Here is a 15,750-nt window from a genome sequence, read left to right on the forward strand (position 1 = left end):
TGTTAGAAGAAAAAATTCTAATTGAAAAATATTGTAATGTTTGTGTGCGATGGTCGTTAACGTAGTTAGAAAGAATTCATTTCTTTTAAAAGTTAGCTAAGAAGATGTAAATGTAAGAAAGTGGTATTGAAATATTGTTTTAGTGTAGTGTTTGTGTTCAAAATGAAAGTAGTTGAGGCAAAAATTGTTGTATTGGGATCGCAAGGTAAATTCAACATTGTTAATTTTTTATTTAATATGATAGTATCTCGCGGCGTTATAACTTGAATTACTCAATGAAAAACTTACATGTGGTATGCAAAGTATCCTTATATTAAAAGTGATGTCTTTATTATTCATTTAAGTGTTATGATTTTAAGGTATATATTACGCATATGTGTTACTTAATAACGTGACTGAGTATTAATATATAATACACACAGTCCATATTAATGACTTTGTTAAGTATAAATTATTAATTAGTCATCACAGAAATCCAGTTTATAGTGTATAAATATAAAGTGCATTAATTTTATCTAATAATTTTTGAGAACAATATAGAATATATACTAAATAGAACTTACTTAATATATATATATATATATATATATATATATATAATATATATATATATATATATATATATATATATCGTTTTATTTGCTTTTTTTAAATACCTAATTAAGTTAATTTTTTTTATTTCTGTATAAAATGTCTAGTTATTTAATGAAATGTGTTACAGTAAGTACTATCAAGTGCTTAGCTTCACTTTGCATTGTGTAAATACAAAACCAATAAGGAAGTTCACACAAAGGTTCAATTTATGGCAATTTAAATTAGAAATATTAATTACTATGAGGTAATCAGTGTAACCCAAATGCTATATTTGAAAACTTGTAATGTAACTTGTAAAAGAATTCAACCATATAAAAACTTGTTTATTTGTAGATTATTTTCTGATGAACTGAGAACATATAGTTGAAAATGCTTTAATTCAAAAGTAATTTACTGTGCAATGTGTGAACTTAAAGCAATTTTGAGATAATGAGGTTGATTAAACATACATATAACTTAATGCAATATGTTTTTTAATTAGCATGGATTTTTTAGTATGAGATTGAAAGCTAAGCCTTACAATGCCTAACACACTGTATGGCAAAATCCTGACATAATGGATTGTAGCATATATATATTGTGATATATAGAAGTTATATTTATACAAAAAGTATGAACCCGGGATTACACCTAGGGTCACAATAATATCATAATATAGCCAGTAACGACTGTCTAAAGAAACAGGTACAAATATATTTATTTTCTAGAAACAGCTAAGTTGACTAATAATACTATATAACAAACCAAGAATTATAAAAGTCAGTGCACCAGCAAATGTTATTGATCAATCTCAGTCTAATTAACATTCATGAAGCATTTTGTGATATTAATACAAATTGTTTTAAATATCTAAGAATGTAATAAATTACATTATTCATAAGTATATTTTTTTTTTTATAATCACATATTATAATAGATTTTTCTTAAATAATTACTACTTAAGAGTTTCTAGGAGATACTTCAATTAATGTTGAAGTGATAGAAAAACTTAGACTATGGTGAATCAAGTTGAAAGTTATATATGCAGCTTTGCAAATAGTAATTTGATATTTATAATCCTGTGTGAATTTGATACGTCAGTGTCCTGGGTGCCCTAACCACAGGCTAAACATGGTTTAAAATTTAAATTACAGTAGCCTTGATATGCTTACCTTTGTATTAATAACTTAACTAATCTACCCATAATGATAGTCGTGTATGCTCAATTTAAATGAGGAGTATCTATTTTTAAATGGAAAGGCAAACAAGGTACAGGATAGGCATTAATGGCATGTACCTCAGTCATACTTAGATTGCAGTGTACACTGACTTCTATAGATTACTTTCTCTCATAAGATAACATATTAAACTATTGTCTGTTGTTTACATTGACGAAAGACAAGTGACACTAATCCCAACCGAGAGATCAGTAGACTCATCTTGATACAATGGCTACTACTTTGGCCTTAGTAAATACTTCTGATTGTGGCTTCTCAGAACTTTATAACAATCTTGACGACGCCAAATTCACCAATTCAGTCAATCCACTCAAAACAATAGGAGTTTTTAAGGGGCATCCAAGAAGAAGATTGCGATGGTTATAGATACCTGCGGAGGCCATTAATGATGATTAAACTGTTGTATCTTAATTTAATATGGCATATTTTACATAATATTTAATATAAACTAAAAATCAACTATGAAAATAATGAAGAATGTATAGTATGTTATTACTGAAGGTACTAAAATCACTTTCAGACTGATAGAGGCATCTAAGTTTTAGGAAAGATGTTAGATAGAATAATTTTTCTTTGATGTTAGATGAACATCTTTCCTACTAAGTGTTACGAACTTCTCTACAATTTACATACCAATACCAGTATATACTTTATTTACACACTGCTATTGATCAAATTTGTTACTCAATAGCTACTTATTATAATTATTAAAAGTAAATTTGGTGTGCATCAAATCATGTTACAGTTTAGTTGAATAAGAAACATTAATTAACTTTTCAAAATTTTCATTAAAAAGGGCCTTGTGCATCTCTGCAGTCACTGCAGTTTTTTTATCGGATAACGGTAGCTGGGCTTATCGAATCGCAAACAGTGATAAGTTAAACCCAAGATCGCTTTGATAAGTTCTTGATTGTTGATATATCATATAGCACGTGATACACTTAACAATTTTCTATGCACTCCAATGATGTCCATAAGACTGATCTCTAGATATTATCTGCAAATATACGGTATTAAATTGATATATACAATCAACAAAGCATAACTTTCATATCTTTTATTATAATGAATTTGCTTCTATTTTTTAAAATCTTTAATTAAATAAGTATAACTTAAATGATTTCATAAAACATAGTCAATATTGTGTAATATGTGTGTTACTATGCCAGTCCATATGTTTGAAACTGGTTTTAGCGATTTAATATGCTAGTTAATTTTAACGCAGTGGGTGAACTTGTTTAATAGTATTGTCTATTTATGTAACTTCATGTTGTATATAGCATTGAAACATAATTACGTGTCGTGAACTAAAAAGACGTACCATTATAAAATAAAAGAATTACACAAACAAAAACGTTATTAAATAAACGAAAATCATAAGTAAACATTTTATAACAAACCTTTTGCTGGTATTGCTTGTGTGTATACTTGGACACAGAGGGCGCTATTTCAAAGTTTAGGTACAAAAACTACGTGTAGATGTCGCTCAATCCTGAATAGATTGATATAAAACGCGCTATCATATTGATTTCATTTTGCCTTATATACTCTAGAGTCACTAAATTATGTATCGCTTCTCGGCCTTTTGGCTAAGATCAAAGTGTAGTATCTGTTCTTTTCAGCTTAATATCTGAAAGTTCCCGCATAGCGGGACCAGTATATTAAACTGATTTTTGGAAACTGACGGGATGTTCGGGGCTCGCTCCACTCCTGTCACGGGTCGGCCCGGCATTGCAGTGCCGCCGGGATCGGCCCACATAATATCATAACAATCAAACAATAGTGGCTTAGTACTCAGTAGTTCAGTACTCAACGAGATACGAATTCGGATTCACTCGCTTTCGCGCAATTGTTTCGTTTTTAATTAGTTTCATATATAAATTCGCGCGGTTCGTCTTATCACTTATGGTTATTCCTTAGCACCCCGAAAGTGCTATCATGTCTGATACATAGTACGTTTGTTAACACTAGGAATGTCGGTAACTCTGCTTCAAATCATTAATCAAAAATAGAAACATATCATATTGTTTGTAGAATGTGTAAAATTAACTCAATCATGTTTTGTTTTATTATATTATTAATATAAATATTACATTTAAATTTACAATCTGTCATTTTTACATCATTGGGTTTTCTCATTTTGGCGCTAATACATTGTACAATATTTTGCAATATTACAAAAGAGAACCGAGTCGCTGTGATTGCATTACACAAAGTAGATATGGAGCCAAATGCAATTTTTACTCTCCATACGCTTGGTATTAGTATATGTTTGTGTACCGGGCTATTAATAGGTACAACGAGACCTCTGTGACAGAAAAAGATTTATATTAAGATATCTGATATTTTAAAAAAGAATAGGGTGGTAAAACCGAAACAACTGAAGCGTTACGCAAAGGGAGAAATATTTTGTTTACGGGTGACAATTTTTTTACAATTGAGCAACATTTTACCGTACACAATATGACCGTATTTATGCTCAAAGCTCTAAGGAAGCTTTGCAATTAGTCGAGTGCAACGTGGGCACTATCGGACTCCAGGGATGGTTTGGTGGGGTGTTAGCTGTGAAGGAGTGACTGAGCCATACTTTTTATGAAAAAGGTATCAAAACATCGGCACAAGTGTATCAAGATACCATTCTTGAGAAGGTAGTGAAGCTCCTTTACAATACCATGTTCAATAACCAAGAATGGTCCTTCCAGCAAGACTCGGCACTGGGTCATAAATCTCGGTTTACGCAGTCTCGGTTGGAAACGATTGTTTTGGACTTCATTAGAGCTGAAGACTGGCCGTCGTCTAGTCCCGATCTTAATCCGCTTATGATTTATGGTCAGTGGTGGTTTTATAGAGTACGGCTTGCTCTAAACGCCATGATAATTTGGAGTCCCTAACATAATCCATACTATTAGCAGTGAATAATTTTCCAATGGAAAGTGCGTGCTTCTATTGATATCTGGCCTTTAAAGGACTGTATTGCAACCAATGCAGACCACTTCTAATAAGCTTTTTATATTTAAGTATTAAACTAACACACTGTAAAAGTAATAAATACTATTTGCAATAGAATTTTTTTTCAGTTTCAGTATTTATAGCTATAGTAGTTAACCTGGACTATCGGCACATGAGAGGAAAATTCTAAGTAATTTGTTATTTTGTTTGTTGTGACTACTTTGCATGTGTTTACCTAAACTGGGTTATTATTATGCATATACACGTTATCATTTCCTTAATTCATAATTGTATGAAACACCGTTTTACGCATGCGCAGTCTCTTCAGTGCCGATATTAGAGTTGTATTGTTTATCGTATTTGTATTCGGCTGAAAACAATCAGCTGATCACTGAATAATTAAACCTTGAAACATTTATCAATTTTCACCAAAGATACACTTACTTATTTTATACAGAATTATTTTAAAGACCTCTCATAGAGTATAGGCCTCCTCCAACTGGCTTCATCTCTCTCTCTTGAGCATTTTCCTCCCAACCTTTCCACCAACTTTAGCTCGTCAGCCCACCAAGCAAGAGGGCGTTCTCTTCTTTCCCTGGTGGCCCTTTCCACCTTGTTACCCTCTTTGTCCATCTGCCATTGTTCATGCGAGCGGTGGTTTTTTTTTTGTTGTTTCGAGTCATATATCCATGATTGACCGTAAGCACGACATGGCAGTGTACACGTGTCAGGCATTCTTCTTTAAGTATATTGCAATTGAAAATTACTTGAAAATTATAATTATTTCAGGTGTTGGGAAAACAAGTCTAGTGGTGCGATACATTGGAAAAATGTTCTCAAAACATATATCGCCAACTATAGGCGCCTCGTTCTTCACGTGCAATATTAATGTTGATGATTCAAGGGTAAAATTACAGGTAATGTTTGTTTAAATCATTACTACGTATAAACTAGCTTAAAAGACACAATTTGGGCAAAAAATAATAAGTCTGATAAAGAAAAACACTTTTTGAACGGATTAAAGGTATGTATTATTATTAAAACTTATAATTATCTTCATAATTCTAAATTTTAATTTTCTTCCGACGTTTCGCGTGCTTAAATAATACAGATTAAACAACTTTCTCTGCAGCTGTGATATTTTTGACATTTAACACCTTTTGTCTTCAGTCACCGTGACCACGCACGCTGAAAAGCACGCGAAACTTCGGAAAATTTTAAAATTTAGAATTATGTAAATAATTATAAGTTTTTAACAATAATACATAGCTTTAAGCCGTTCAAAGAGTGTTTTTCTTAATGTGTAAAAGCTATTTTAACAAAAGACAATACTAAGTCTGATAAAGTCAAACCAACAGTATTGAAGTATTCAATGATTTCAAAGGAAATGTTGAGATTCAGAAACGAACCTTAGCGCGAATTAGTCCCGTCAAATTATCATTGTAAAATTGGTATACGTAATTGTAGTATACGCTATCAAAGCTACCGAAAATACACAAAACAAATCGGTTAAGCCGTTTTGGAGGAGTTTGGTTAGACTGTGACACGAGAATTTAATGAAAATTTACGTTTAGGTTTGGGATACAGCCGGTCAAGAAAGATTCCGGTCAATGGCCCCGATGTACTATAGGAATGCTAATGCGGCATTGCTCGTCTATGACATAACGAGTACCAGTAGTTTTGCAGCCATCAAAGGTTGGGTGAAGGAGTTGAAAAGGTGAAAATCAATTTGCTTAGATTCATCCTATGTGTGTCACATTGTGGCGTGTTTTAATTGTGATTTTCCTTCTATAACAACCCGTTGTTTAAGTCAGAAATCAAGTCCTCTGGATGTGTATAGCGGTGGCGTGAAGGCTGTTGGAGATTGATTAAAAACAATATTGCATAGTATCAAAATTTGTTATATATTTATTATTTCTTTAAGGTTTGTTTTTTTAATTTGTAGATCGTGTTATAAATATCAATTCGCGCATTAAATTAAGATATCTATATATAATCCTTAATTACGATCTCTGTTCCTATTGTATTTTAATATCATTGTTAATTATATACAAATTGTTATTAGTATTTATGACATGAAAATATAAAGCCGATATAAAAAACACCCGAACAAAATTTTATTAAATTTATTATTTAATGATCCCTTATCCATAATAACAGTAAATTTTATATACAATAGAACGGAGATCTTAAGTCTAATAGGACCTTACGACTTTCTCAAAAACAATGAAAAGAGATTTATTACAAAGGCTTTCTTGGAACAAAAACTACGCAAAAAAGCGACGGATGTATGATACGGTTTTTTATATAAAAAGCCCATTTGGAATGAATAAGCTCCTCATTAACACTAAGACGTACCTTATTTGAAATTTTATGAAATACATTTTGAAAAAAAGAATTTATCTATGAAACACTTAGGCAGATTTGTCAAAGTATATTAGTTTCATATTACTATTTCGTTTATATTTTTTTACGTTATAAGACAATACCATCTAGGGTGTTGGGGTTCGGTGAACATCACCGTACGAGTTGCGAAGAAAAATGGCGAAAATCAAAATAAAGTATTTATTATATATTAAATAATCATGGCGCAGTCTTGTTTTACATTGTTAATCAATACGCTGGCTTTCGGTCAGACAGATAGATAAACGTTTTCGACGCTGCTTTATTTAAATCAAAATGCTAGCGACTTGATTGAATATCATTCTTTAATTAACTGTCTAGAGCTTCAATTAACTCTCTGATTTAACTACTTTACTGCGACATATCTACCACCATTATACCATACTCCACGTCTCTATCGATTATAGTTATAAAATGTGAGACGATCTTTGGCTTAAAGGTAGGTATGGGAGAAATGGGATTTAGGGAATGGGAATGGGAGCCTCAGAAAGATGATTTACAAAAAAAGACTACAGTCAGCCATCGGTTAACCTGCTGGATGTAATACTAACTAATATGGATTCCAGTAATGTACCTGAACCAATGGTGCTGGCGTTAGTGGGGAATAAATGTGATTTGGAGTCTTGCAGAGCAGTTTCACACAATGAGGCGACGCAGTATGCTACGTCCATAGGAGCGGCTTATTGTGAAACGAGCGCGTTGCACGATCAGGTATTTCCGGTTTTTAGTGTTGGCCTTAGAGTGCGACTCTCATCTCCGAGGTCGTAGGTTCGAGCCCCGGCTGTACACGGGAAAGGGAAATGAAAACATCGTGAGGAAACCGGCTTGCCTTAGACTCAAAAACTCGACGGCGTGCGTCAGGCACAGTAGGATTACCTACTTGCCTATTAGTTTAATTAATGATCACTAAACATAAACAACGAACACAAATCTAATCCCAGACCTAAAAAGGGTGTAGCGCCATTGATTTTTTTAATAGTAATATAAAATATTGTAACATCCAAACTCAAGAATGCAGTTAAAAATATTTATAATTGATAAAAAAGAGGTCCTTGGCAATGTGAGAGTTCATATCAAACATTTAACACAAGATGTATCCTTCCCGTTTGTTCCCTGTTAAAATATATTATGTAATGATTTAGTTGTATCAACACACATACAATAAGGTTGAGAAATATAGTCAATTAAAATTTTGCTTACGTTAACCTTATATATTTACAAAGTTAATTAATATTTTTTTATAAATTGTAATCTATAAATATATATTGCATTAGATGAAATTATGAAATCGTATCCTTTGATTTTACCCTAATTCAATGACATAAAGCATTAAAGTCGAGTTAATTTAATAAATTCTTTTATTACTGCACCAACTATGCACCTTTTTATGAAATAATATCTTTTCAGGGTATAGACCAAGTATTCCTCAGTACAGCGACATCTCTTCTGAAGCTGTCGAGCACTAACCTTGTCTCTTCCATGCGCTCATATGACTCTGTGGATGGTGACGAGCGACTACCTATTGGTGAGTAACTACATTTAATATTATGTAATGATATATAATATAGTATATAAATAGAATAGGAAAGAAGAAAATTACTTCAAGAAGACAACTCATAAAAAGAAAGATAGCACTCGGTTCAGGTCCGTGAGCTGAAAGAACATAAAGAATGGTGTGACAGCTCTTGATTTTCTACTAGATTGATACTACTTGAGCTTCTACTAGATTGTAGTTCTAGAATACGAGCGTTAGTTAAACGATAACGTTTATTCGTCACACAATATAATTCATTAATTAAATGAATTCGTATCATTTTACCGTTTGCAACACAGCCGGAAATAATACAAAATATATTGAATAATTCTCATACGACGATGGGACAAATACCGGCCGTGCTCATCCAATGCACGGGGGTGATCTAACACGTCCTAGTTCTTAATAAATACTTGTTACTTTGTGTCATCATCATCATCAATCAATCATGCCCATACCCCAATAAAATTTGTATTCAAAGAAATAACATAGGGTTAATTAGTTAAGCATCATTTAAAATATTTAAGAATCAGGTTGATTGCCCTAACCTCGTATACCTTCGTATACCCTCTAGATACCCCAGGCATTTCTCCCTCCTTCAAAACTGCGTTTTGACCAAAACTCATCAATACCAGATTGAGTATATATAGGATATCCATCCATAGTTGGTCTCCTCACACTTTATAGTTTCCTTTAGTTTTTATAACGTGATTGATGTTTGGCTAAAATTGCTAGTCATATTTTATTTTCTTATGTACCAATGTGTCAGTGTGTTGGCAAGGTAAGTAAATAAATACGTTTCAGGTACGCCAACAGAAGAAACAGCAACTCATACAGGCAAAGTTGAATTGCCAGCGTGGCAGGACAATCGCGTCGCTCATGGGGAGACGCAAAGAAATATGTGTTGCTAGCATTGAAATTATCAATTTAAGCGTGCACTTTTTATTATGGTGATTAGTTTAATAAAGAAAATCTATTTAATAAAATTAAAACGTGTTATGGCAAAACATTAATAGGTACAGATACCGGCAAACTTTTCGAGCATTAAACAAGTGAGTGGGGGAAAGTTTACACATCGTACACATGCGAGCACAACTAATTTACGAATCACGCGATCGACACATCACTCCTGCGCAGGTAAAGACATTGGTTCAAGATGTTTGCCGGTATCTGTATGTGACGTTGAAGGTCAACGGTGTTTACGTAAAATATTTATAGAAATTATTGTATTGGTTAATCAATGTATAGTTTAAAGGGTTTAATATTGTATAAAGGAATTCTGTCAGGATTATGTATCTATAAATATAGTTATTTTTCAAACCGAAGGTAAATGGATATTGTTTATCTCTTGTTTAGATTTAGAATATGGTGTGTCTAATTTTACAGTAAAAGTACGCGCTTGAATTGATCGAATTATTTGTTTTTAAGACTACATTCCATGTATTATGTACTTTTTAATGAAATTAAAATCATTGTAACTGGTTTATTAGTTATCAATAACGATCCCGATTTACATTGGTGTATCCAATTTTGATTTAGTAAACTTGGGATCGCGCGGTACAAAAATTATTATTAGAATTGTTTTGATTTCGGAACGGAGATTTTGCAAGTTATGATGATACAGTACCCGGCTAATATTGCATATGCGCAGTCCAAATAAACGAATGTCAAATATCCATGTAATACAACTTTATTGTTGATTCACGCGTAAACCTATTCCGAAACGAAATACTAATGTCACGGTGTGCGACAGAGAAAACGCTATACAATTCCGAAACTAGCCGATTGTCTCTCTCCAATGGTCGATGTGCAATATCGCCGGGTACTAGTGTTTATTTGTACACTGCCAGGGCAGTTTTTATCCAGGGTGGGCTATTAAAAAAGTATTACACGGTTTTACTTTTGGACGGATAGAATCGATACTTAAAGTATTTTTATGGATCTATACAATTTTTGAAGACTTTTCAAACTCCACAATTATTTTGTTTATATTTTTATATTGTATTAATAAATTGATTTATCTAATCTTATGCTTTTTTATTTATTGGCCTGTTTAATTCAATAACTGGACCTCGCGAAGGCCTATTATAAATAACTAGCTGCCCCCGCTAACTTCGTTTCTCCTTAATGTGATTTAACTTAGCCTACCTTTTTAATACAAAAAAAAATCATTAAACTTTATAGAAGCAACTATCGATTAAGTCGCGCAAGGAGATGCATTGAATCTACCTTCGGCATAATTTCTAACAAATCCAGAGTGTTTCATACTCCTATGGCTGTTACAGTTAAAGTTATTGTAAAGGCATGCTGTATATTGCATAACTTTATACAAGTTCGAGATGGCGATAGGGTGGAAGATACTTTGACAATAGAGGGCATGGTTGTATACATCAGTATAGTAATCAGCCCATAAGCAGGTCGGGCCCTCTAGCAACATAGATGTGTATTTCAACATAACCTAACAGTTGTCAGCGCTGAGCGGTCGGTGTCACTCTGAAACGCTTCTATAGTCACCATACATATTATTGGATAGTTCATTTATTGAGGAAGGTTATATATATTTCCTTTTTCATATTTTATTTTCAAGTGTTTTTGTTTATATGAATTAAAAGCTAAGGTATAAATAAAGAATTTATTCAACAATGGAAGGCACTTTCAGTCTTACAACTCTTCTTTCTCGTTATCATCATATCCTTCATCATCATCAACTTCTTGTGATGGTGGCTGCATACCAAGGCCACCGCCGAAACCGTAAGGATCTGAGCCGTGTATCTGAAATAATAAAAAATTGTTTATTAACTCTGGCCAAATAAACAATTACCTATACGGCGAAACCTCCTTTGTGATACTGATGAATTAATATAGAAATGGAATCACCAATTTTATTGGCTTTTCACAAACGAGCTGATATATAAATATATGTCGTACGAATTCAATTTTTAACCAATATAAAAATAACCAAAATAAATTTAACATTTGAAATGTTAATTCGTCAACGTGGCCCCAAATTACTTTAAAATAAATAGACATGCTAAAAAAATATTTATATGATACCTTTGTATATTCTTTCTCCATTTCTGCTGTCCAGGTGGTGTCCTCTGCATTTGGCAACATCCAGGTTTCACAGAAGTTCGTGTGTTTGAAGCATATCTACGATAATATTATTTGTTTTATGAATGGAATTTTAAACAACACATCTAAAAGAAACTATTCTATGATTAAACTGGCAAGTGTTTAAACAGGTAGAAAATAAATTCGAATATCGAAATTTTGTAATGCCGCTAACCTCTAAAGAAAAAAGAAGTAATAAAATGACCTTCATTGCATATTATGGAGATTAGGGTGAACTGAAACGTATCTATTATATACGCTTGTAAATGATCAATATTTACGTAAATATCACATTTAAATAACTTCTGTTCGCTTGCTTCAAAGAACGTAATAGTCCAGACTAATAACTATACGTTTAATGCAAAAAAACATATTTTGTAAATACAGTGTAAACTCTTTATAACTACACTCAAGGGACTGTGCATATTTTGTGTTACAAAGAGTTGTCGTTAAATGGAAAGAAGAAAAATCTTTAATAGAGAAAGTTTATTTCAGACTGGTGTTAGAAATTACATAAAAACAGTTCTTTTTTGACGTCTTCTGCTGCACCAATAATTGTTGTTTTTTTTTTTACTTATTTTATGCATATCTACGATATTAAGGCACCATCGTAATACAGCACGTGCAAGCAATACCAATTTGTAAACAAATGAACGGATTCTTAGAAACTTCGGTACGTATGATGCCTACAGTCGGGTTTATTACTAGCTACAAAAGACGTACACAGCTCCGCAGTTTTAACGAACTTCGGCAACTTAAAAGTACTTTTTAGTATTTAATTAGTCGTTGAGGGTAGGTGTAATGCTATCTAAAGGGTATCATTGTATGGACAAAAAGCCAACCAAAGCCTAGTGATTTTGACGTTTTAGGGCTCATTCAGACGAACGGCACGCGCCAACTGCAAGCGTCGTCGTTCGTCTGAATGAGCCCTTAGGGGATTTGTCGTTAAATGGAGGGAGGAGGGTTACATGAAGTTCCCACAGTATATCCTATTATGGTTCGCTATTGAATTAAGGCCTACCTAGTATTCGTTAAGATTTTTCATCCGAAAACGTGTCCGACAGTTCTTTACGTACATCGAGTATGCCTTGTGAAATACATACTCGATGTACGTACTTTTTAATAAATATTAAAAAGACAACTATCACGTATTCTAAGAATCTTGCGCATTTGTCTTACAAACTCGGGCTATTGTTTGAGACTTTTTTCCACTTTCAGCCATTAATGTGACGGAAGATGAGGAAACATCTTAACCTATGATTATGATTATAGGCACCATGAGCCATTAGGAACGGGACTTTAGATAGGAGGACTAATACTCCAGGAGGCTCCCTATATAGGATTTTGGCGTGTTGCAACTTTCTTTGATAATTTATCTTTTATAGACGATCAGGTTTCTATGCCTGACACATTTAGATTTTTGAGTCTGAGAGTCGTTTATCTAGTTTTAATTGCGTACGCAGTGATAAATCCATAGCATAGCCATGATTTGAATCCATGATATTGGCAGGGCCGGTTTCAGGGGAGTGCAAACGGGGGAATAAAACGGGAGCTGATAATATATGTTTGTTAAATATTAAAAGAATATACTTGGTTTCACAATAAATTTTGAATTGAATGAACGATTGAAAAGCTCGATAAAAAAAAATTGTTCATTTTATTTTTTTCAAATACAATTTTTTCCAGACCAGAGGAATCTTGTACCTCTCAATCCGGCCTTGGATATATTAGTAACACGTAGGTATAATATCATGCATGAACAAAAAAGTTAAAACAAAACATATTATATGTACAACGCTCTATAAAGCCATTTAAACAGTTATCATATTGAACAAGATTTAATTATCCTTATATATAGTTGTAATATATACCAACCTCTTTTTCTGCATCAGGCATGATGTCATCATGAGGCCTCTTCTTATACAAGTCAGTTATTTCGTCTTCATTCTCCTCAAACATACGCTCACACTGAAATTGTTAAGTATTTAAATAAGTAGTCCTTTTCTACTACTACTAAAACAACCTATCCACAAATTATAATATAATTGATTTATTAATAACTTCCAATTCAATAAACATTTTTAATTGATTCACTAGATGTACCTAAATATTGTCTGTATATTAAGAATAAAAATATAACTGGGAATATTTTGACACAATTGATAAAAGTATTATATTAGTAGCATGAGATTGTAACAGGAAGATACTGTTGGAAGAACTTTAACTAATACATAAGTTATCGAACTTAACCTAACCTAACTATTGAAAATTTTAGGTAATAATATAATATAATATTTGATTTGCGTTTATAATGATACTTGAATCTCACTTACATAATACTCTAAACTCTTATTCAAGTCATCATCTGTGACAAATTTGGTTTTGGAGAAATCTGGATTCATGCCCCCGCCCTCTGTCATGAGTTGCATAATAGCTAACTTGCCTGTTGCTTTATAATACACACGGACATAGTCATCCATTTTCTTACCTATAAAAGTAATAAATACTTAGGTAGTATTCTTTTAAATATAAACAAAAGTGCATGAACATTAGATACATCTCTGTAATCCATTCAAAGATTTTTCGTACACTTAACTTATATGAGGCTTTCTGTAATATCAATGTCATTTAGATTAATTTTTATGGATAACTTTCCTCAAACAATTGAAGTTGCCCAAGTGCTTAAGACCAGCTAAGCCTAAGATGTGTCACTGTCATTGAAACCCTTATATATGTAAGATAGAAAACAGTAATGAAAGGTTCAAGGCATGTATTATTAGTCTATTAACAACATAATTTTAGCACAACTGAATTGAGTAGTTAAGCAATGATCCATGCCATAACACATTTTTTAAAACTTTTCTGCCTTGAATGAATACTACCTTCATATATAGCTAGAAAAACATATTATAAAAGTATACATACAAATTCCATCAATGAGTTCAGAAATGTACACAGCTGATCTGTGCGCTGGCACTTTGTCTTGCATTGTGTTTCCATCAGCATCCATTCTAAAGTTCCCCACCTGAAAGTGAAAGCTTAAGTAACATACACAGATGAACAACTATAGTAGTTAAGTGCATAAGATAGTTGACTCATACATTATCCATTGCAAGAGGCTAATAAAATTTACAAAAAATATCTTTTTATAGTACTTCCTTAATATATGACCAAAGATAAGAATTTTGTTTTAAATGTTATTTTTCCATTTTTCATTAAGGTATTTATAAATTAATAAGTATTTAATTTTTAATTAATAAGTAGGCTATTGATAAAATAAGTATAAATCAAAAGTTTCTTGTTGATACCGCCATCAAAATATAATTTCAAGGATATAAGGTTAAAATACAACCTAAAATGCTAGTTACAGTTTGTACAGACTGAAGGTAAGGATAGAAGGTCCAACTATTACTTTTAAGACAATGTAAAAATCTTTTTATAACTTACATCAATTTTCTTCCATTTATCCACTTTCTTTATGGCTCTGTTAAGCTCGTCAAAAGTGGTTCGGCACACTGCAATGAATTATAAGTTTGTTAAAGTTTTAGATATATAGTATAGATTGTATGAAATAAATAAAGTAAACACAAACCTAAACATTTCAAATTTCGCGGATCAATTGCTCCAGATACAAGAACGATAAAAAAAGAAGAAATAAGTATTGAAAATGTTAAATGCATTTTAATGAATGCCGTCCAATATTAGTGCTTTTTCAGTGAAAATTAAAAGATAATGTGCTCATAAAATTAAATTCGACGTGTTAAATGTTTATCATTTTCTTTACTTCAATGTATACACGAACTCTATTCTGATTGGTTCGTCTACGTCATAATCTATGAAATATTGTAAATTGTCAATAAAAAGTTTTATATAATTGAAATGATTTCCAAGAACTATTCTACCAATCATTTACATGATAAAATTCATGTAAAAATACTTAAT

The 15,750-nt window shown here is 32.2% G+C and overlaps 2 protein-coding genes and 1 non-coding gene across 3 annotated transcripts; 2 read left to right on the top strand and 1 right to left on the bottom strand.

Annotated features, from left to right (window-relative positions):
* On the top strand, positions 1-10,700 carry LOC123717351 (ras-related protein Rab-31). The gene is made up of 6 exons (XM_045673293.1): positions 1-205; positions 5,550-5,677; positions 6,335-6,477; positions 7,730-7,874; positions 8,571-8,688; positions 9,502-10,700. The coding sequence occupies exons 1-6, from the start codon at positions 163-165 to the stop codon at positions 9,606-9,608; spliced, it is 684 nt and encodes a 227-aa protein (XP_045529249.1). The 5' UTR covers positions 1-162; the 3' UTR covers positions 9,609-10,700.
* Positions 3,381-3,573, top strand: LOC123717592. The gene has a single exon (XR_006754844.1). It is a non-coding gene; the product is annotated as a U2 spliceosomal RNA (small nuclear RNA).
* A 615-nt stretch (positions 10,701-11,315) lies between the features above and the next one.
* On the bottom strand, positions 11,316-15,599 carry LOC123717521 (protein seele). Its single transcript, XM_045673560.1, has 7 exons — positions 15,401-15,599; positions 15,256-15,323; positions 14,734-14,833; positions 14,142-14,296; positions 13,684-13,776; positions 11,752-11,847; positions 11,316-11,469 (listed from the first exon to the last, which is right to left on the bottom strand). Exons 1-7 carry the CDS (start codon positions 15,486-15,488, stop codon positions 11,359-11,361), a joined length of 711 nt encoding a protein of 236 aa, XP_045529516.1. The 5' UTR covers positions 15,489-15,599; the 3' UTR covers positions 11,316-11,358.
* Positions 15,600-15,750: the final 151 nt, after the last annotated feature.

The sequence above is a fragment of the Pieris brassicae genome, chromosome 12 (assembly GCF_905147105.1).
Source record: "Pieris brassicae chromosome 12, ilPieBrab1.1, whole genome shotgun sequence".
Taxonomy (NCBI): Eukaryota; Metazoa; Arthropoda; class Insecta; order Lepidoptera; family Pieridae; genus Pieris; species Pieris brassicae.